Source organism: Microplitis mediator, chromosome 9 (assembly GCF_029852145.1).
Source record: "Microplitis mediator isolate UGA2020A chromosome 9, iyMicMedi2.1, whole genome shotgun sequence".
NCBI lineage: Eukaryota > Metazoa > Arthropoda > Insecta > Hymenoptera > Braconidae > Microplitis > Microplitis mediator.
This window is the reverse complement of record NC_079977.1, coordinates 6053423-6075431: the sequence shown is the minus strand read 5'-3', so window position 1 is coordinate 6075431 and position 22009 is coordinate 6053423. Positions and strand designations below refer to the sequence as shown.

The 22009-nt window shown below is 27.8% G+C and overlaps 1 protein-coding gene across 1 annotated transcript in view; it reads right to left on the bottom strand.

The window, feature by feature from the left end:
* Positions 1 to 1649: 1649 nt before the first annotated feature.
* LOC130675077 (gamma-aminobutyric acid type B receptor subunit 2) overlaps positions 1650 to 22009 on the bottom strand; it is a 107011-nt gene continuing 86651 nt past the window's right edge. The window contains exons 11-19 of the mRNA XM_057480562.1: positions 21788 to 21920; positions 21594 to 21710; positions 19308 to 19469; positions 17398 to 17501; positions 17007 to 17300; positions 15436 to 15680; positions 9710 to 9910; positions 7217 to 7447; positions 1650 to 6057 (exon numbers count right to left, since the gene is read on the bottom strand). Coding sequence (XP_057336545.1) covers positions 5321 to 6057; positions 7217 to 7447; positions 9710 to 9910; positions 15436 to 15680; positions 17007 to 17300; positions 17398 to 17501; positions 19308 to 19469; positions 21594 to 21710; positions 21788 to 21920 — 2224 coding nt within the window. The 3' untranslated portion in view covers positions 1650 to 5320. The remainder of the gene's footprint in view (positions 6058 to 7216; positions 7448 to 9709; positions 9911 to 15435; positions 15681 to 17006; positions 17301 to 17397; positions 17502 to 19307; positions 19470 to 21593; positions 21711 to 21787; positions 21921 to 22009) is intronic.

Sequence of the window (22009 nt, the reverse complement as noted above, 5' to 3'; positions counted from 1 at the left end):
GCAAAACCATAATTTTTTTATTAATGATAATTAATCACTAACGAGCAACCTGCAGTCACTACGTGACTGCCCAAATACCATTACTAAATTTATAAAATACGCAGAAAAAAAGGATTTCTTGCCGCAAAAAATTTTAATTTGCACCAAGAAATTTTATGCATTATCAATTAAATGCAAAATTGTCTTGGGGCGAGAAAAGATGTTTTTGGTCAAGAAATAATTCCTTGCACTGAGTAATTTTTTCTAGTTCTAAATAAATTTTTGTTTTCAATTCACAATGCAAAAAATTTATTGGGGTAAGTAAAAATTTTCTTTAGGCGAGTAAAGATTTTTTGTGTCAATGAATCCTTTTTCTTTCTATGCACACTTTTTTGGCTTTGAGAAGCTTCCTGAAACCAAAAGGGAGTATAAAAATCTGTCATTTTGGAATAAGTAACACGGTATAAATAATATAGCTATATATTCAGTGACATTCAGTTATATTTAGTGACAGAATAATTAAAGTATTAATTTATTTAAAGAAAATAAATACGATCGTCTATGGTTTTTCATTTTGTTTAATCATTTATATTGAGTGATTTAATTTCACTTCAATTAGAAGTGAGCGGGTATAGGGGCTCTTACCTTACTGATTTTACAATTATTCAAAATTATTACGAAAAATTATCTTTTATTCCAACCACTAGATGGCATTTATTATTAACTCATTAAAAATACCAAATATTTATTTATTCATTTAATAATATGATAAACTGTGTCAGTAATTAATTATATGAGCTTTTTAAGGGGAACCACTAGTGTGACCGCCTAAAAAAACGATGAATTTTGGGAATTTTTTTAAAGAAAACTACAGCATGAAATATTTTAATTTTTTAAGGATATATTTGTGGATATATAATGAACCCAAGATTAAATTTATGGACCAAAAAATTCAAAATTCACTGAGTTATTCACAATCTCCCGCTCAAAAAAAAGTCCCTACTGCTGTGATAGCGACCTTCGCAGTGCATGAAATAAAAAAAAACCAAAAAGTTTATTAAACTAGAAGGTATTTTCCGTACCATGACCCTCGGGCTAAGAAAAAAATTGAAATGTTCCTAAATGGCGGAGTTTAAAAAAAAAATTTTCAAATTTTTCGCGAAAATTTGATAATTTTTGGTCTGGTAAAATTACATTTTTGATTTGATCGAAAAACTGGAGGTTCATGGTACGTAGAAACATATATAAAAGAAGCTTCAATTCGAATCAAATCGATCGGATGATTTGTCTTCGAGTTATAATTGCAGTAATTTTGGAAAATGTATTTTCGAGACCCGATAAGCGGCTGCTCCCCCTTAATCATTTAATTTAATACGTAATTGATATAAAAAATAACATATTATTTGTGATATTTTGAATTGTGACATTAATTTTATTCCATTCCGTTAGATGGCGTTACTGTGCGTTTTTTTAGCTATGCACCGCAAAAAAATGAAAATACTACTGTTTCCTCCTGATTTCTTTGGCTGATGCCGCAAACATGACACCTGTATTTAAAAAAAAAAAAAATTTTGAGGGATGCGGATGATTAATAAATACAGCAAATAAAAAAAAGTATTATATTATTTACATATATGTATATTTTGTATCGATTTGTTTAATTTTTTTGAATTGATATAATTAATATCAGTTAATTATAGTTATTGCACAATTATTAACAATATACATGATTGATTAATTAATTATTAATTTAATTAATAGTTACGACTTAATAATTAAAAGACATCATTCTTAAAACATCTATACACAAATATATAAAACACTTTACTCTTAATATGTAAACACTCATTAAACCACAGGAAAAAAAAAAATTATTATCACTTTGTTTTAAGTTCAAAATTTCAAATTTATTGCAATTGTGATTCTTTGAGAAATAAATATTATTGATAGTGTTAATACTGTTTGACATTATTTGTTAACATTAGACGCAGGTACTAGAGAATAGACCAGGGTACTGAATAACAGGACCATTTAAACATTAATTTATTATTTTTTTTTATTTTAATCAAAAATTTTCTTAAATTTGCTCAAACTTTTTTTAAATTCTTAATCCACTTCGATTATTTATTTTAATCCAAACCATTGACTCCCGTATATTTATTATTGCATGAAGACTTAAGATAATCTCTTCGCCACTGAGGGAAACCGGAAGCTCTAAAAGTAAAAATCGATTCTAAGCCTGATGAAGTTTCATCTTTAATATTTAATCTATTGGAATAACTAGTTTTGTATAAATTAATAAAAGTATAAATTTGATATCCACCTTTACCACTAGTTCATGTCGACACGATAAATTGTTTAGTTTTTTTCTATAAATTAATTAATTTGGAAATTTTAGTTGTTTTTTGTTCATACTTAGTAGCATTCTTAGAAGTTTTACATGGATTTGCATCATGTCTAACACATGTTTGCATTTTTAGTCTTAGTATCGTCTGAGGCAAGATTTTGTCCATAAGATGTCTTTTGTAAATCTGTTCTATGACTTCCCTAAGAAACGGGTAAGACGCGCGGGGACTTACTTGTTGCAGAATTTCTTAAGACACCAGCATATTTTTATTGCTAGTCTTTGATTTGTGTTTTTAGCATTATGTACCCTAGCGGATCCGAATTACGGTAATTCTACTAGATACAGTAAATTACCGTACTTGGAAGAATTACGGAAAAATGCGGTATTTTACGACAAACTGCGGTACTTTTACGGTATACTGTCTAAAAACGAATTATTGAAAATCACGTGACAATGACTACTTGGCAGTGAATAGTCACTTATTGCTAGTGAAAAGTATACCACTGTTTGAATTAGTGACATACTTTTCACTAGTAAACAGTGAATAGTCACTATTTTCACTGTTTCAAATTTAAGAAAGTAGGTTGAGGTATTTTACGGTAAATTGCGTCATTTTACAGTAAAGCTACGGCAATTCACCGTAAATTTGCGGTAATTCTACGATATTTTACAGTAAAGTTGCGGAATTTCACCGTAAACGTGCAGATTTACTGCAAAATTACGGCATTTTACGTCAAAGTGAATTCTTGCACTGTATTACTGTAAAAATGCCGCACATTACCGTAAAATGCGGCAAAGTTGCTGTAGAAATATGGTATTCAACAGTAAAATACGGTAATTTACTGTAATTCGGATCCGCTAGTATATTCTGCTATATAGGTATTGCATTTGAGCACAGAGCGATTCTAGAAAAAAAGTACAATGGCTTAAGAATATCTGCAACAAATCTTTCCCTAAAATTTTTGATAAACATTATGCTCAAAAATTCCTGCAAACTGCGTACACATATTTTTTGTAAGTTTTTGCACGGATCAAAGTGATACTAAAATATATACAGTAATAATACCACCTGATACACATTATGTATTTGAGCATGCGCGAAAACTAATCGCAAATTTGTATCACGCTGTTTTTAAACATATTCCATATACGTGATATTATTCTAATATCAGTGATAATGTTGTTGTAGCATCAAATTTTTTTTATGTAGAAATAATCCTCATGAAATCTGCGGAAAGAACTCTCTTTACATACGTTTTATCCGTCTTTTATAAATCTGCCGCAAAACACTTTCAGAAACGGGTGTAAAGTAACTTTCTGAAGATAACTCAACTAGGATAAAATTTATAGGGAACTGATAAAAAGCCAAAGACCCGTTTGATTAAAAAAATTTTTTACCAAAAACATTTTATGTTTTCAACTTTAATTTAAGAAAAAAATATCTATATTCTTTATGAGTTTAAAATTCATCACAAGACTAAAAGTAAAATTTAAAAATTTAAGATCGATTTTTACTTTAAAGCCAATTCCTCATAAAAAATAAATTTTAGCGAGTGATTATGTTATCTTACTTCTTAATATATTTATTGCCAGACGATTTCCTCCAACAGTTTAAATACTGAAACGTTGGTTAATACTTTCGTAAAATACTCCATTGGTCCCGATAGTGATTAATACATTCCTTATTTCATTTGGCACATGTAAATAAACTATATAGAACATTATAACAATAATCTCTTACTCCGTAAATCATTTAATCTACCTAGAAATCATAAGTAACCACTTACATCTACAGAAATATTAATATAATCGTTATTTCAATTTTTTAAAGAAAAATGATCAAAAAAATTTGGTAACACGACAATTGACCGAATGCCAAAATACCCACTGTCAAAATAACCGCAAACCAAAATACCCGCAAACTAAAACACCCGTGACAAAATACCCGCAAATTGAAATATTTTACGTTATTAATAAATGTATCTATCATTTTGAATGTATATATTACTTGATAATATACTCAAATTGAATTACCCACGGTTCTGTTGGGAAGTGACACGCGTTAATATCACCAGAGAAAATATCCCCGGGACAAAATATCCTCATGACGAAATATTTTTAAACAAAATATCTACATGACAAAACGTTTCCAAAAAAAAAATGACTTAATGGTAAAATAATCGAAAAAAAAAATCTGCTATAAAAGGGCACAAAATTATTGCAAGCGTGTGCATTTACATATTTCCGTATTTACACACACAAAACGCGTGAAAAAAAGGCATGTACTATTGCATACGTGTGCATTAATATATTTCAGTAATTACACACGCACAAAACCCGTGGAAAAATGGCACAATACCATTACCAGTCTGTGTATTATTTTTCTAAATTCGATCACATTTCGTCAATTTCACACAATTATTTAATTATCTTTTTGATTTTTTATGATATTCCACATCTATTAGTATCTTATTTATAGATATTTTGGCTTGCGATTATTTTATCACGGCTATTTTGTCGTGGGTATTTTGGTTTCCGGGTATTATGACGTCGGGTCAAATGTTACGCAGCCAAAAATTTTTGGTCATTATACTTTAGCTCAATCTACTTTCGTCCATAGGAAGAGTTCCCGTAGGTCTTTTTCATCGTAATTTTTTTAAAATTTCATCTCCGTATTCCCAAAATAATGAAAAAAATTAATAAATTATCACAACATTCGTCCCTTTAAAGTTAAATTACTTTACAAATACGTATACGTTAACGTCCAAAATTACTATCACGTAAATATTTATTTTCTTGATTAATCCATTAAATTAACGAGATCTAATAATTATTTTCATAAATCTGAACACGAGTACCGAAGATTAAAAAACTTTATTTCAAAATGAACCGAAAAAAATCAAAAGTAAAAAAAAAAAAATAAAAAATATGAACACGAATACTTTTATCAGTATACAGAGTAAGAAATAATTATTATCATAATTATTTAATAAATTATTGTGTATCGTCATTGCGATCTAAAGATAAATCACAATGTCCCGATTGAACGGCAGCATCATTATTTTTTTCCCTTTCATCTGGATTCTCATCCCCATTCTTAGTATCACTATCATTACATCCAGAACATTTATCAGTATTTTCAATATCAACAACAACAGTCTCTACATCTCTATTAAAAGATAACTTTTTATTATCATTATTTAATAAATTATTTATTTTAAATTCTTCAGCTTCACAGTCACCATCATTAACACAATAATTAGATTGTGTTGGTGCGATGTCATCCCTAAAGAGTTTGCTAAAATCACAAGCTAGTAAATCATCAGCACTGACATCTGAATCCGCAGGGATAATTAGCGATTGTTGATTTGTTGTATCATTGTAAGGTTGTCGTTGTCCTCTTGCACTGTTTGCCAATTCACTTAAGGGAATACCAACTTCGTGTGTTGCCCATACATCGTAATTAACCGCGTAATTGTACTGTCCCAATAGATTTTTACTATTATTAGTAGTATTTGTGTTTTTATTTATATTTAAATGAATGTTATCACGTCCTAAATTTGTTGTATTTTTAGAACGTGATGCATCTTCCATTGAATGCCAACGCATTGGTTCAGATGCATTAATATCTACGGAAATAGTATTCAAACTTGTTGCGGGCATTATGCGGTGGGGAAATCGTGGTGAACCGCGAATTTTTTCTCGTGATGATGACTGACTTGTATTCGCTTCTGTTCAAAATAAATTTCATTAATTCTTTATTTATTTATTCATTCAAATTTTTATTTAATTCATTAACGCCCCCCGTGTGAAAAAACAATATATGGTTAAAATATATAAAATCATATATGTTTGCAACATAAAAATATATGGTATATTATATTGTATATTATAAAAAATCATATAGAGATTTTGGCCGATTTGATATAAAATTATATACAGTAGTAAATATATGTATTCCATATATGTAACTTATATGTTTTTTATATTAAGCTATATACATTTACATTTACCTTATAATATATTGTATTGATATATTTCCTTTTATATTCAAAAAATATAAAATTTTTATATGAAATGAAATATATGGTAGCATATAATTTATATTATATATGGCACCATATATTTTCTTTGTTATATTTAAGTATATATTTTATTCGGTGTATGTATATGTATATGGGTATATATATTCGCATCAAATTAACTAATTTTGAAAATTTTAACTGCAATTTAAAGAGTATATTAAAATTTATATCTAATTTAATTGGAGTTGGTCATACGAATAAGAAACTTTTTTTTCCATACACAATATAAATATATGTTTTTATATATGATCAGAATATATTTTTCGTATATGATAGAAATATATATTTTTATGTATGATAAAAATATAGTTTTCGTATATGACAAGAATATATATTTTCATATATAATAAAAATATATTTTTTGTATATGATTGACATATATATTTTATATATGCTAAACATATACGGACTCGTGTATGGTGAATATTATATTTTTTAATATAAAAAAAAAATATATCAGAAAATATAGTTAAATTGGCCACATATATTTTCTGATATTTATCATATATTTTTACATATATTTTGACCATACATGTTATTTTCATACGGGCCGACAAGAAATTCGCGATAATGATTTTTTTTAGCAAAATTCCGTTCTTTGGAAAATTATTTTTTTAGAATTTTTTTAGGTACCCAATGAAAATTTGTAAGAGAAAAATTAGAACCTTTTTTTAATTAATGAAGGATTCGATGATGGTAAAATTAAATTTTTATTTAGAATAAATTTTTTCGGGCCCTAAAATATAATGGAGCGATTTTTGGGCGTTAATGAATTAACTGAATAATTAAAACAATAGTTACTGACTTGAAGGTAAACTGAAATTAACACGTGGTTCGCTGCTTTCTTTACGTCTCAACCCTAAACTTAAACGTCTCTCCTCGTCACTAGTTATGTTGATAATGGGCCCAGATCCACAGTGAGGATGAGGAGTTCGTAGACCCTGGGGTATGTTCATTTGACAGGTTGATGAGGCTTTTGTGCCAGGTACTAGGCCGGCTATGTAACCCATGTGCACTTTCAATGCTGAAGCTACACCTTTAATTATTAATAACTATATTATTATTTAATACTATATATACTTAAAGAGAAGTAAATTATTTTATTTATGTATTACAGTGGAAATTAATGTTTTTAAAGCTATCGAAGCTAAATGAAACTTTTAGCTTAATAGTTTTGTAAGTCTTAAAATTTTTTTTTAAATCCTGTAATTTGTTATGTTTGTTTTTCTCAATTATGTCAAATTTTACGAACCTATTGGTCAAGTTCTACGTTTTTGTTAAAAAAAATAAAAAAATAATGAAAATATCTCAATTGGTTTTTCAAAAAAAATATTTAACAATGACTAAAAAATAATTCTATACTTAAATTAATATATTAATTCATTTGGGAGAAAGGTAGGCAAAATAAACCACTCTAGGAATTTTATAAAAGAAATTTCTAACTTCCCGTTAAGAAAATTTAAAATTTTCAAAAAAAGGGAAGTTATGAGTTTCGGTCCGATTTTCGAAAACTGAGTTTTTAACAGATCTTGACGTTTTTAGGCCCTAGGAAGCTATTCTGACTAATTTCGAGATTATACCTGAGTGTATGTATGTGTGTACAATGTACACATGTATATCAATATTATACACTGTGAAAAATCACCGGAGTAAGTCCAAGCGGTGTAGGTGTAGGTGTTAAAATTGGCAGTGTTAAATTTCAACACCGAAAATGGTGTGAAAATAACGGTTTTAAAATATGTTACTTTGGGAATTTCTGCGTGTGTGCATGTGTGTGTGTGTGTGTGTGTGTGTGTTTGAGTGCGTGTGTGTGTGTCCAGATATTTTTTGCGTTTTATAAGCTTCCAAAAGTCAATACTGTTAATACTGTGAGCGGACAAATTTTACCCTACTTTTACACTGGGTGTAGACCAGTATTTTAATTACGCCTCCTACACCGGTGTACTTTTGTTTTAACGCTACGTGAAGTTAAAATGAGTCCATTTTTAACACCGCTCTTTTTACAGTGTATAACTTTTGAAAATGTTTTTTTCAAATAACTTCTTACTTCATGGATTGACTCCGAAATCTAATCAGCTCTGAAACTTTATAAGCTTCGTTGAATGTCACTTCAACCATTAAAATTGAATGATTTGTTCCAGAGATATCGTTATAACATAAAAATTTCGAAAAACAAGTTTTTTTTAATAAAATCAAAAAATTTCAATTGATTATTTTCAAAATTTGTTTAGTGTTAGACACCAAGACACTGCGTCGAATGCCACCTCAAACGTCAAAATCGGTTTAGTATTTCAAAAGATATCGGCGATGAAATATTAAACAAATAACGATTTTCCTAATTTTTTCTGATCCGTCCGTTTTTTGAGCTTGAAAAGCTCAAAAGTTTACGAATAATTACGATTTTGAGTTCTCTGAGCTTGAAAATAGCGGGAAGTTTTGGGGTTGGTCTACAGGATCAATCGTTTTTCAGATTTTTTTACTCTTTTGTAGAAATGATCTATTTTGTCTGCTCGGAAAAAAATTTTTTTTATGGCAACTGGAAAATTGGTTCAATCACTTCAAATGGAACTCAACAAAAGAAAATTCAGCGTATTTAAATTCACAAAAATCCATTATTTCTTCAATGGTCGCGTTTTCCCGCCCTTCCCCTACATCAATTTATAGGGCTAAAATTTTTTTTGTGCGATAAAATAAATTTGTACTATGGCATTGTAAAAAAAAATTGCTAAAATTAGAATATTCGTAATAAAAATATGTTTTATCGACAATATATTCTTTCACCCAAAAAAATGCTTACATAGCTCTATTAACGAAGCAAATAAAAAGTTTTACACCTATACAGCAATCAGCGAAATTTAATATTTACATTCCTACCCATTTTTTATAATTTTAGAAATGAAAAAATTTTATTTTAGTTTCTTTAAAAAAAAGTCAAGTTTAACTACTTCCCTAATTTGATTTAAAACCTATAAATTATTTAAATCCTAGTCTATTTTACTTTAATGTACACAGGCAAAAACATTTATTTGAGCCAAAGAAATTGTAAACTTGGATATGAATAAATATTTATTTGTGGGGTACAAAAGATTTCTTGGCGCAAAAAAATTTTTACATTATAAATGGAAGTCAAAAATTTTTTTTGGGCGAAAAAAAATTTGGTGGCTGTTATATTTAGTTATGTAAAATTTATTTATTTGTCGTAAGTAAATTTTTGAAGTAAAGTCGCCACTAAATCGGTTGATTCGAGATAAGACAAATATTTTTTTTTTTTAATAATAAATATAAATAAATAAATTACCAGTAAATGAAGCAGTTGAAGTTTTCCTGCTATTAGGTCGGCTGCCAAAGAGGCTAAACAATCTTTGAAAAACTCCCAATCGATTTGGTCCTTCAGTCTCTCGTCTCCATTGAAGCTTGTAGATGTCAGCTAAGCTTCTTCTAGGTCCACCTGGTTCCAAATCCGGCTGGCTGCTAAATGCTACGGTTCCGCGACGCATGCCTAAGTTTTACGAGCATTCATCCCATAATTTTAGTTACACAATGCACTTTATCATAACTATTTTTACATATTTTAAATCATACACTGTTAAAATTTGCGGAGTGAACGCAGATCGAATCCGGGGTCAATGCCGAGCGTATCACTGTTTATTAATTTAATCCCTTCGGAGTAAATTTTACTTCAAGGAGATCAAATAAATATACAGTCTGAAATTAGCCGACGTCTAATAATTTTTGGGTTTTTTTTAAAAAGGTAAATTATCAAATAAAAAATATTTTTAAAAATTGCTCCTATAGTTTTTTAAATTTTCTACACGTGCATATTTTTAGTTTTTATTTTTTTGTCATTCACTTTTAAAAAAAAAAATCCGCGTTCACTCCGGAAGTTTTTTACAGAGTAAATATCTTAACATGGTCTTTATTTAAAATATTCTTTTTGTTTATAAAATTTATCACCTACAGCAAAAAATTTGTATTTTTATTTTAATCTTTACTCTAAACCAAAATTTACGCTGCTTAATACTCTACGGGATTAAATCTAAAAATTTCAGTGCATGTATTATAATTTTTAGTTTCTAAAAAATTTTTTAAAGCTCTGTCAACTAGGCAGGTTTACGGAGTATTAAATTATACATAAAAAAGTCTGTTAATTTAAATTCATATTTTTAATATTTAAAAAGTAATAGGCGGGAATTAAATTTTTTAAATACTGGGTTCATGAATATTGACCATCAGACCTTTTTTGTGCAGCGTTAAATTTCCTACAAAAAAGATTTCGTAATAAAAATTTAAAAATTCAATATTTTATAAGTTACAAGCATTTCAAGTTGTGACAGTCGTTTTATAAATATTTTACTATCCAAAAATTATTAAAACGCCCATGACTTAAAAAATATATAAATTATGGATTTTTAATATCTGATCTTTTTTGCAGCTCATAAAGTTTCCTAAAAAAAGTCTCTGATGTTTTATATCTTACACCAAAACTACAAAAAATTTTTTGAAATTTGTAACTGTGATGTCCCGAGTCGAAATGTTGAATTTACATTTAACTTATGTTAACTTATGGAACTTACATAAGCTTAATGAACTTACATCTAACTTAAATAACTTATTGGGCTTGATGATAACTTGAATCGACTTAAATAAAAATATTGACTTAATTATAACTTACCTGGAATAAAATTAACCCAAAGTGATCGGTATTTTTTTCGAAAACTTCGATGATGAGTGATTTGTGAGATTGTTGTCAAATAATGTCAAATAATGTCAAAGCGCAAGTATTTTAATCTTTCACTCCAGTAAAACCCCCCTCGGAGTTAGTTTTCGGAAAAAATACCGATGCTGGGTGATTCATAAGATTGTTGGAAATATTTGTGCTAAAATTTAAGTCTGTAAGCCGGATAATGCAAAAACGGGAGTATTTTTATCGTTCAAACCACTAAAATCCCCCACGGGAAAGCCGAAGGGACTTGATTTTGTCTATCTTTTTTAACGTTGAATATCTAGATTACGATTTAAACGTTCAATACTTCCGACTTAAGATTCAAATTTCGACTTAGGAGAACATTCAAGTTCACTTTGGGTTAATTTCATTCGAGGTAAGTTATAATTAAGTCAATATTTTTATTTAAGTCGATTCAAGTTGAAGCGTTTATTTGAGAAACCCCATAAGTCAAGAAAACAAAATTTTTCAGGAAACACAAAAAACATTTTTTCGGAAAAACTTGACATTAAAATAATAAATAAATAATTGAATATAATAATGTTAGCGTCTCTAGAAAAGATTCCAACAAGAAAAATTTAATTTTTTAACTGAAACTATTAAAAAAAATTATTTAAAGTTGATTGACTTATGGGGTTTCTCAACCAAACGGGAGAAAAAAGTTATAAAATCATTGTTTTTTTAAATTTTTCCACTCAAATCATTTATTACACTGATAAAATGAATTATTAAGTATGTATTTGAACTCTGAAACTCAGAAATTACAAAAAATTATAATTAATTTAAACATTTTCATTAGTCATATAACAGTCAACAATAAAACGACATTTGAAATTAATTTCTCAAAAAAGCGCGAATTTTAAATAAAAAAAAAAAAAAATGATTTCTGTAAAACTAAAACTGCATATGTTTATTTGAGTCATTGACTTATGGGGTTTCTCAATTAAATGAAATTGCTGTCACCCCGTTAATTTTTTTTTAAACGCTGATTTGATGCATATTTTGATTGATTTCTATGGAGGGACATCCAAAGAACCCAGAAATGCAAAAAACCTAATTTCGTAAAAAAAATGACTTATAGGGTTTCTCAAATAAACGATTCAGTTATCATCAATCCTAATAAGTTATTTAAGTTAGATGTAAGTTCATTAAGCTTATGTAAGTTCAATATTTTCACTCTGGCGTTTCAATGAATTTTTGGAATTACGTGGCAGTGGTTTATGCAAATTAAATTCTAGTATTTGAATAATTTTTTTGTTTATATATTTAACTATAAGTCCGGGTAACAATTAAATTAAAAAAAAAATCATTTAAATAATTACCATGAAAAAAAAACTTACATGTCTACGTTTTATTTTTGTGCATAAATTTAAACAACTTTAAAAAGCACATGATTTATTTACATATGAAATTTAGAATGAAAGGATTAAAAATAAATAATTATTTACATTTTTAATATTTTTTTTTAGGGAAAAAATTTTTAAAAATTATAGATAATTAATTTTATTGCATTTTGATGGTAATGAACACAAGGTAAAAAAAAAAATCATATAAATATATTAACTGCAATATTTTAGTTTTTATTCATGGACTTTGACGATCCCAAGCGTAGTTGGATATTCCCAGATCCCTCTAGTCACTCGGGCGTACTCAATTTTTTAAAATTTTTTTTACACACGGAATAAAACAGTTTTGCTGATGGGAAGTCCGGACCGTTGCTGAACTATAAAGATTATCAAGTGAGCACGAAAAGGTTGATGAAAAAAAATATTAAAAAAAAAAAAGGGGAAAAAATGTTGAGTAATAAAAAGAATTAGAAGGAAAATAGTAAAATAAAATAAAATCAAACTGAGAGGAAGATGAAGGCACGGAAAACATAATTAACCGTTTTATATCTACACTACTATTATATATATTTACGTGTATTTATATGTATAATACAATAAATAGTCTGAGTCACAAAATAACTGAACAAGCTTTCCAACAGGATACTTTTTGTTAAGAATCTTACTTTATTAATTGCGACGGAAAGAAGTTGCAACTGTTGGAAAATTACTTATTTTTAGTTAATGTTTTTCTAGGTTTATATTTTTTAAATGTTTTTATACTAACCCGATAGATAAATTAAACGTAATTGAAAGTTATTTTCTTTGAGAGAGAATTTAATCACGAATGAAAAGTTTGGAATTTTAAATTACATCGGTAGTTAAAAAAAAAAAATGTTTAGAGATTCCGGGCATAATTGGTATTTGGTAAAAATATTTGTTTAATGGATTTTAAATATTTATCGAAAGAATATTAAGGTATCTCAAGTAATTAGTAAGCAAATATAAAAGAATAAGTTTATAAATAAAAGAGCGAGTGGATAAAAACGCAGGACACGCGGGAAACAAAACGCGAATTAAAATTTATCGAGCAAGTGTTTAATGAAATTCAAAAGACAAATAATTGTTTTTATAATGTAGTTAATAAATTTTGTTCCATACACGGAAAAAAAGAGCTGTAGCTGCTACAGAACTTTCCTATTGCAGCAACAAACTCGTGCTACATATTTCTATTGCAGCAACAGTTCTTTTTTTTCTGTGTATGGAATTATAAATTTCTTGAATTCATAAATAATAATTTTTTCACTTTCCGCTAAGAAAATTTAAAATTTTCAAAAAAAGAGAAGTTATTGGTTGCAGTCTGATTTGCGAAAATCGAATTTCTAACAGATCTTGACGTTTTGATGAATTTCAAGATGAAGCCCGAGTGAATGTACGTACGTCTGTGTGTAAATATTCTGTAACTTTTGAACGGATAAATTGATTTGGCTTTTTGAGGTGACGTTTGAAGTGGTTCGTTAATTTCAACGACTTTTGAAAAATTGAGCTTGAGCATAATCGGTACGATACGTTTGGAGATATTTCAAAAATAAAATTTTTTCAAATTTTAGAAAACTTTATTTTTTGGATAACTTGCAATGTACTCGATGGATTCATCCCAAAATCTAATCAGCTCTAAAACTTCATTAGCCGCGTCGAATGCCACCTCAACCATTAAAATCGGTTATTAGTTCAAGAGTTTCAAACCGTTTTCGAAAGAATTGGGAAAAAGTGTTTTATTCTAATAAAATTGTTCTACACATGACAGTGTTTTTTTGAACGTTAGTGATTAAAAAACTGTCTCGAATGTCACCTTGAACCTCAAAATCAATTCATTATTTCAAAAGATATTGGTGATTAAAAATACGAAAAATAACAATTTATTTCATTTATTCGGAATAACTCATAATATTATTTATCAAATGTTTTAAAATTTTTTCAATGTTAGTAGAGGCCAGAAAACTGCGTGAGCTGCCATTTTAAACATCAAAATCGGTTTATTATTTCCAAACTCTCTAAACATGAAGAAGTGAAATAAGTGAATATTCATGAATTCTGAGTATCAACCGAACCACTTTTTGAAATTAGTGTTTAGAGAGAAGATATTGCTGATATAAATTTGAAAAAAACAACGATTTTCTTCATTATTTTTTTTTCGTTATTGTTTATTACTTGAATTTTTGCAATGGAATGTGCAACAATACTACTGTTGAGCTTGAAGAGCTCAAAAAGTACTGACAATAATGTTTCCAAGCTCTTTGAGCTCGAAAACAGCCGGAAGTTTCAGGGCTGGCCCGCAGGGTCAGGCAGTTTACATATTTTTTATTAAATTTTTGTAATAAAAAAACTGAATCCAGAAACATAATTAATAAAATTATATATTAAATTTATTAATGAATATAAAAGTCAGCGTCGAATTTTTTATTTAAAAAAAAACCACATAATTGTACTTTGTATTGTACTGTACTGTATATATATTATATAAACACCTAAATAATCAATTAACTATTACATTAAACTCGACCTAATTAAATAACCAAATTCTAATTTAATTAATCAACTTAAAAAATGATACCAAGCAGTGATACAATAATTAAAATAAAAGGTGTCAGATCGACAAGCAAATGCGTGCAAATAAAAAACTCAAGTTTGTATCACCTCTCCGTAATACCTGAATAAAAAAAAAAAATCCGGAAGTAGGGTGAAGTGACTTAAATTAATTAATAAATGATTTAAATTGAATTTAATAATCCGTTATATTTTAATTTTTTTTCATCAACGCCAGATATTTAATTTGATATTTTGTCAGTAAATAATAAATCAAGTGATTAAATTCTTTTGACGTTGATGTCTTCATTAATTAACTAAATAATTAATTAATCAATCAAGTGATTAGAAAGTAAATAAATAAATAAATATATAATGAATTAATCTTACCAGAAGAATCCGCGGATGGCCAACTAGCCCGCGGAATAACTGGCGGAAGCACACTTAACAATAACAAAGGTAATCCACCTCCGATGCTCGGATTTCGTTGGGGTATAGATGCACTAGACGAGGCGTGAGAGGGATCTATCTGTTCTTGGCCTAATTGTTTTTCCAGTCTCGCTAACTCCAATTCCAATTGTGCCATTTCACGACGGTACACACGATTCTGCACTTCTACTCTGTACTGCAGCTCTCTTGTGTTCAGATAATCAAATATATAACAAATAATAATGATTATAATAACAATTATTGTTATTATTATAATTATATTAATTAACCAAGTGTACGTTTTAATTGATAAAAAATTCACGATACGTGCATTTAAAATTTTATAATTACTTTTATTTTATCTAATTAATAAAGTCATTAAAATTTCATGCTGCATTGATGTGTTAATAGTTAATTGCGCAAATTTAAATAATTTTTATTTTTTTTTTTTGGCGCGAGATTTAAATTTAAATGTAATTTGGGTCAAAATTATTCTAATGATTATTTAAATTAAATATGTATATGTTTCGATAGTAAAAATTTTTTAAGCTGAGTTAAGAAAAAATTTTTATTTGAATTGTGATGGAGAATTTTAATAATTTAAGTTTGAAATTTAAATTTAGTAGCAGACATTTTGAAAATTTCATTGAGATTAGATGCCGAAATTTTATGTTTGTAGTTTTTTGTATTTTGCTGTTCAATGAAACAAAAAGGGATGGCGGGAAAAGTTTAAATTAAAAAAAAGTATGAAACAATAATCAATCATGTACGTTCAATAAAATAGGGCGGAAAAATTTGTTTTCGATAGTAAAAGGAAGTCTACAAATAAATGTTGAATGTAAGTTACGATTTCCTTAGACTTTATTTATTAAAATTTATTCTGAGACTATTTTTTCATATTTTTCGGCTGTTGAATTAAAAAGTGTGCAGTTCAAGCTTCAAATTAAACTTTCATTATTTTATGACTACCGTTTTTTTTTTTTTTTTTTTTTTTTAATTGCACGATAGTATTTTTAAAATATAAAAATTTATATGAACATTTGTTTTGACTTTAATTTAAAATGAAATTTTTCTAATTTTTCAATTATCGAAACAAAAATTAGAAGTAAAGGCAAAATGGGGTCTTAAAAATTTTTTTTTTAAAACTTCAAAAGAAAAAACACGGATATTACTGGAAAATATGAGTCACCTAAAATTAAAAAAGAAATTTTATGTCGACTGCAAATTTTTATTTAAATGATTTAATTTATATTTTTTTTCAAATGAATCATCAAAGTTTCATTCAATTCTACTTTATAATACAAAAGATTTGATAAAAAAAAAGTTAAGCTTCGTAACTTTTTTAAATTTCTAAAAAGCGCCTCTTTTTATTGACATTTTTCAGCGGATCCATTTTGCCCCTTTCTCCCATCATGTATTATAAATATTAATAATCCAAATTATGATGATTCCACAAGGACATTTTTTCAAAAAGTTACATTATTCAAAAAATGAAATGCGATTGAAAATTAAATTTTAATTTAAAAAATTACCTTCGATCATCAGTAACAAATCTTCTAGTATTACATTCAATTTTTAATCCTAAACTCTGTACAACTGGATCTGTTCTTTCGCCACCCATAATATTTGCTAATTGGGGTAGGAACAGTAGTACAAGCGTTGATGTCGTCGAGGCGAGAATTAGGGCAGTGATCGTAACAAACGCTAAAGTCGCACGGTCGGACATTAAATTTGCAAGGACTACTACTATTCCTGACGTTATAACCACCGAGTAAACACTCATACCGATGTATTGCGAGTCATTGAGCGCCGGTATCTTTACGTGTCTTCAAAACAGATAAATTTTTTTTTAAATATTAAATAATATTCAATAAATATAAGAGTATATATATATATAGATATATTTATATTATTTTTTTTTACCGTGTTTCCCAAGCCATGTAGACACCAACTACAAGTAAAAGGCCTTTGTAAGCGTACAAAGAGGCCAACCAGCCATTAGTGTGCTGTGATCGACATACTTCAACCTAAAAAAATATTAAAAGTAAAACTAAAAATATGAAGTATATAATAAAGCCCAAGTTTTACCAATTACTCTTCTCTTCTATTTTATATTTTCTTATTCTCTTTGACTAAATTAATTAAATCAATTTAAGAGGGACCACTAGTGTGAAATTTTGAAAAATCAATTTTTTTTTTTTTTTTGCATACTTCGATAGTCTATACATAGTACAAAACGAATCGAAGTGTAAAAAAAAGCGTATGTTGAAATTCTGTGTGTCGAATTTTTAACACTTTTGTGTGTCAATTTATCACACAGTATTAATCTGTAAAATAACATTTTTTATGTTACTGTCAAATCAATACACAAAATATGTTGAAAATAATGTCGACCATCACACAAGAATTCTTGGAAAATTTTTACTTTTAATTAACATATGCGTATGTAACTTTTTTTAACACTCACAACATGTTAAAATAACACATATCGTGTGTGAAACGTTCGTTTTACACACGATATGTGTTGATTCTGACGGATCCTTTTTTACTGCGTAGCTTTAAAAATAACATACCACAATTTCTAGTGCACATCTCGAATCGTTTTTTTGAGTTACAGTCACCGATTATCGTTTCTCGAAAATACATTTTTCAAAATTGTTGCAGTTATAACTCGTAGACAAATCATCCGATATATTTGATTCGAATTGCAGCTTCTTTTATATGTTTCTATGTACCATGAACCTCCAGTTTTTCAATCGAATCAAAAATGTAATTTTGCCAGGCCAAAAATCATCAAATTTTCGCGCCAAATTTGAAATTTTTTTTAAAAACTCCGCCATTTTGATAAATTTTAATTTTTTTCTTAGCTCGAGGGTCATGGTAAGGAAAATACCTTCTAGTTTAATAAACTTGTTGGTTTTTTTTTATTTCATGCTCTGCAAAGGTCGCTATCACTGCAGCAGTAGAAAATTTTTTTTGAACGGGAGATTGTGAATAATTCGCTGAATTTTGAATTTTTTCAAAACATTAAAACATTTGATGCAGTAGTTTTCTTTAAAAAAATTTCCAAAAATCAACTTTTTTTCAGGCGGTCACACTAGTGGTCCCCTTTAATTTAGATCAAAATAAATAATTTTCAAATCCAAAGAAAAAAACATTTTTATCATTATTATTATTATTATTATTATTATTATTATTATTATTATTATTATTATTATTATTATTATTATTATTATTATTATTATTATTATTATTATTATTATTATTATTATTATTATTATTATTATTATTATTATTATTATTATTATTATTGTTATTATTATTATTATTATTATTGTTATTGTTATTGTTATTATTATTATTTGTTTGTTTCCTTGTTCGCTTAAATACTCAGGGGGTTATCCCCGGTAATCCGACTCTACCGTGGACTGCACCTGAGTGGCTTCCGTTATTGCTGCGATGCTCCATCAATAAGATGGTTAGCAAGCGCAGCAGGTCAAATTTCGTTGCCTTAATAGACAGAGGGATCCGAGGATAACAGCCTCCTGCATCCGCGATATTCCAGAAACTCAACTTGCGACGAACAAGTTGGTATTATAGTCAATGCAGATACAAAAGACTGTTTTCATCCCTCCAAGGACACTAATAATGAGTACGACAAGTACTGACACGGTAGCGTGGGTAAAGTTTGCCAATTTCGAACAGGAGATCCTGATATATCTGTTGTTTGTGCTCTTCTTTAACCGCGATGTTATACTCAGCAGGAGCTGAGAACTCAATTACATTATAATAATAACAATAATAATAATAATATAGTTTGGATGAAAACTTACCTGTGGTTGATAGACAACCCCACGATCCTGAGGGCTTATCTCTAACGTGAGGTTACGAAGATATCGCTCCATCGGATCCAATGTCACCCACAGAGTTACCACAAGTCCATCGATCAGTAAAAGCACACATATTAAACTAATTAGTTGGGTGTCTTGCAGTAACTAAGGGATAAATTCAGTGGTTATTGTTTGTGGTGATTGATTTAATTTGGATTGGTTAGTAGATCATTAAATGGAGATGACGTTATTGTCTTCATTACATTAATTTATTTTTGTAGAAAGAGTAAAAGGAAATGCCAAGCCACCGATTTAGTAATTATTAGAAATAAGATAATTCTAATTTATTAATTATTTGTATTGAATAGAGTATTAGTGTTTGATTGATTCGAAATTGGAAACAAGGAATGGTTTGTTCGGTTGATTGCTTTGAGCCGCTTGAGGCAAGACCGAAAAATTCCGAAAGTCAACGAGATTTTCTGAACATTATATAATTTAAACGGTTGCCGCTCAAATAATAAGCCAATTGACATATTCAGTACAATCATGAATTGTTTGACTAAACAGAATATTTTTTAGTTAATTAATTAATATAATTGAAAAAAAAAAAATTGCAGATAACGGCAACTTAATCATTGAGACAAATGATTATATTTTCAACCATTATATAAATTTGAGAAAAAATGAACTAAATAATTTTTTATTTTTAAATTGACAATTTAATTCTTCGGTATTAATCGGCTCTGCTCCGAGTAGCCAAAAGTTAGCAACCGAACGCGCTATAATTTACGTTTTAAAATAATTTGAAAAATTTGAATTATTCATGTAAATTTTCAATCATTTGAACATTCCCTAACTAGTGGAAAATTTGAATTAGACGTGAGTTTTCAAATTATTTGTATAAATTTTAGTCATTCGTAAATTTTTGGTTCCATACTTAATGAACTTCGAAAATTTGAACTTTTACACTTTGAACTGGAAAATTTGAACATTGGTAAATTTGAACTTTGAATAATTAAGTATTTCTTTCATCAAATTTCAAATTTCATTCTTCATCATCATCATTTTTTTATCATCATCATCAATCATCATCAAACCATCAAATTTTAAAATTCAACAAAGATCAAATTTACCAAAGTTCAAGTTGCCAAAGTTCAAACTTACCAAAGTTCAAATTGCGAAAGTTTAAATTGTCAAGTTCAATTTTCAAAGTTCATTAGGTCGGTCACCAAATTATCGAATTACTTACGAAATTTGAATTATTCACAAATTTTAAATTATCCGTACGCTTTTAAAAATTTTTACATTAATAAAAAAAATTTAATTATACATAAGTTTTGAAATTAAAATTGTCAAAGAAATGAGTATTATTCGATTCAAATTTTGATTCGCACACTTTTAATAGGCATTAAAAATGAGTGTATTAAATTTTAGCTCAATTTAAATTTAAAAACTTTTCAAAATTCCACCTCCTGAATTAAATTAAATGCCTGGAGACACCGCAGGAATAAGTCTGTTGATCAATCTCGATAATCTTTCCTATTTAGCTTGTGCCAAAACTTTATTCGAGACTTTTATCACTCGGTTCTTGCTATTTATATATTAACAAAACTTTTTGACCCTAATTTGACATCTAAAGACGTGTAAAAAATTAAATATTTCATTGAAAAATTATCAGAATTTAATGAAAAAAATTATCTATCAATTCAAAGTCACTAGTATTTTATTTCGAAATCAAAAATGTCTTTTTTTTTAAGATTTTATTAAAAATCGACCTACAAGAAAACAAATAAAAAAATTTAAGAAAAATCTGCTTTTGACTCCTTGTTTTGAATTTTTCTTGTTAAAAATTTTAGACCTTTTAAATTAAAATTTACAAATTGAAATAAATTTCAAGTCCAAAATAGCCGTAAATTTTTCTTTCTTCTATCAATTTCCGGTGATAAAAGTCAAAGTTGAAAAAATTATTCTTATTACATCTCAGTTCATAATTTAATAATAAAAATCTCAAAGAAAATTTTTTGGCGCGACAATTAAAATTTAAAATTCATAATTTTTTATTAGAAATAATTAAATTGTAACATTTAATTAATAACAAAAAAAATAAAAAATTAAACGCGTCTAAAAATAAAAATATAATAACAGTTAAAAGCTGGCAATAAAATAAAGATATAAGATTTAAATTATAATAACTAATTACTCTTCGTTAAACTAAAGTAAACAATGCAGTAATTTTAATTCTCCATCTCCATGGAACGATCAGATAATTAAATTTAACGCTCGTTAAACCTTGTTCTTAACAACTCCACTGCGACTTCGGGTAAATATCCGATGAACGCGATAAGTTTTCGTAAACATTGAGCCAAATGCTAGTGAGAAACCAGCAGATAATAAATAGACACGCGCCTGTAAAAATACATTTAATTAAATTTTTTGTCAAAATTTTTATTAACAAAAATAAAATAGTTGACTTTTTTTCGTACCGTACATATGGTTGGAAAATAATCATTAGGTAGGGTGGCATGGTCTAGACCAAGAAGAATAACGGCTCCATAAACCAAAGCACATCCTACTGCTGCCATATTATTGAGTCTCGGACTTGAAAGTTTAATGCTCCTGTTTTTATATATATATATATATAAAAAAATGTTATTTGTTACTTATTTTATTTACTTATTTTTGGTGAAAAAAAAAAACTAGTGAGG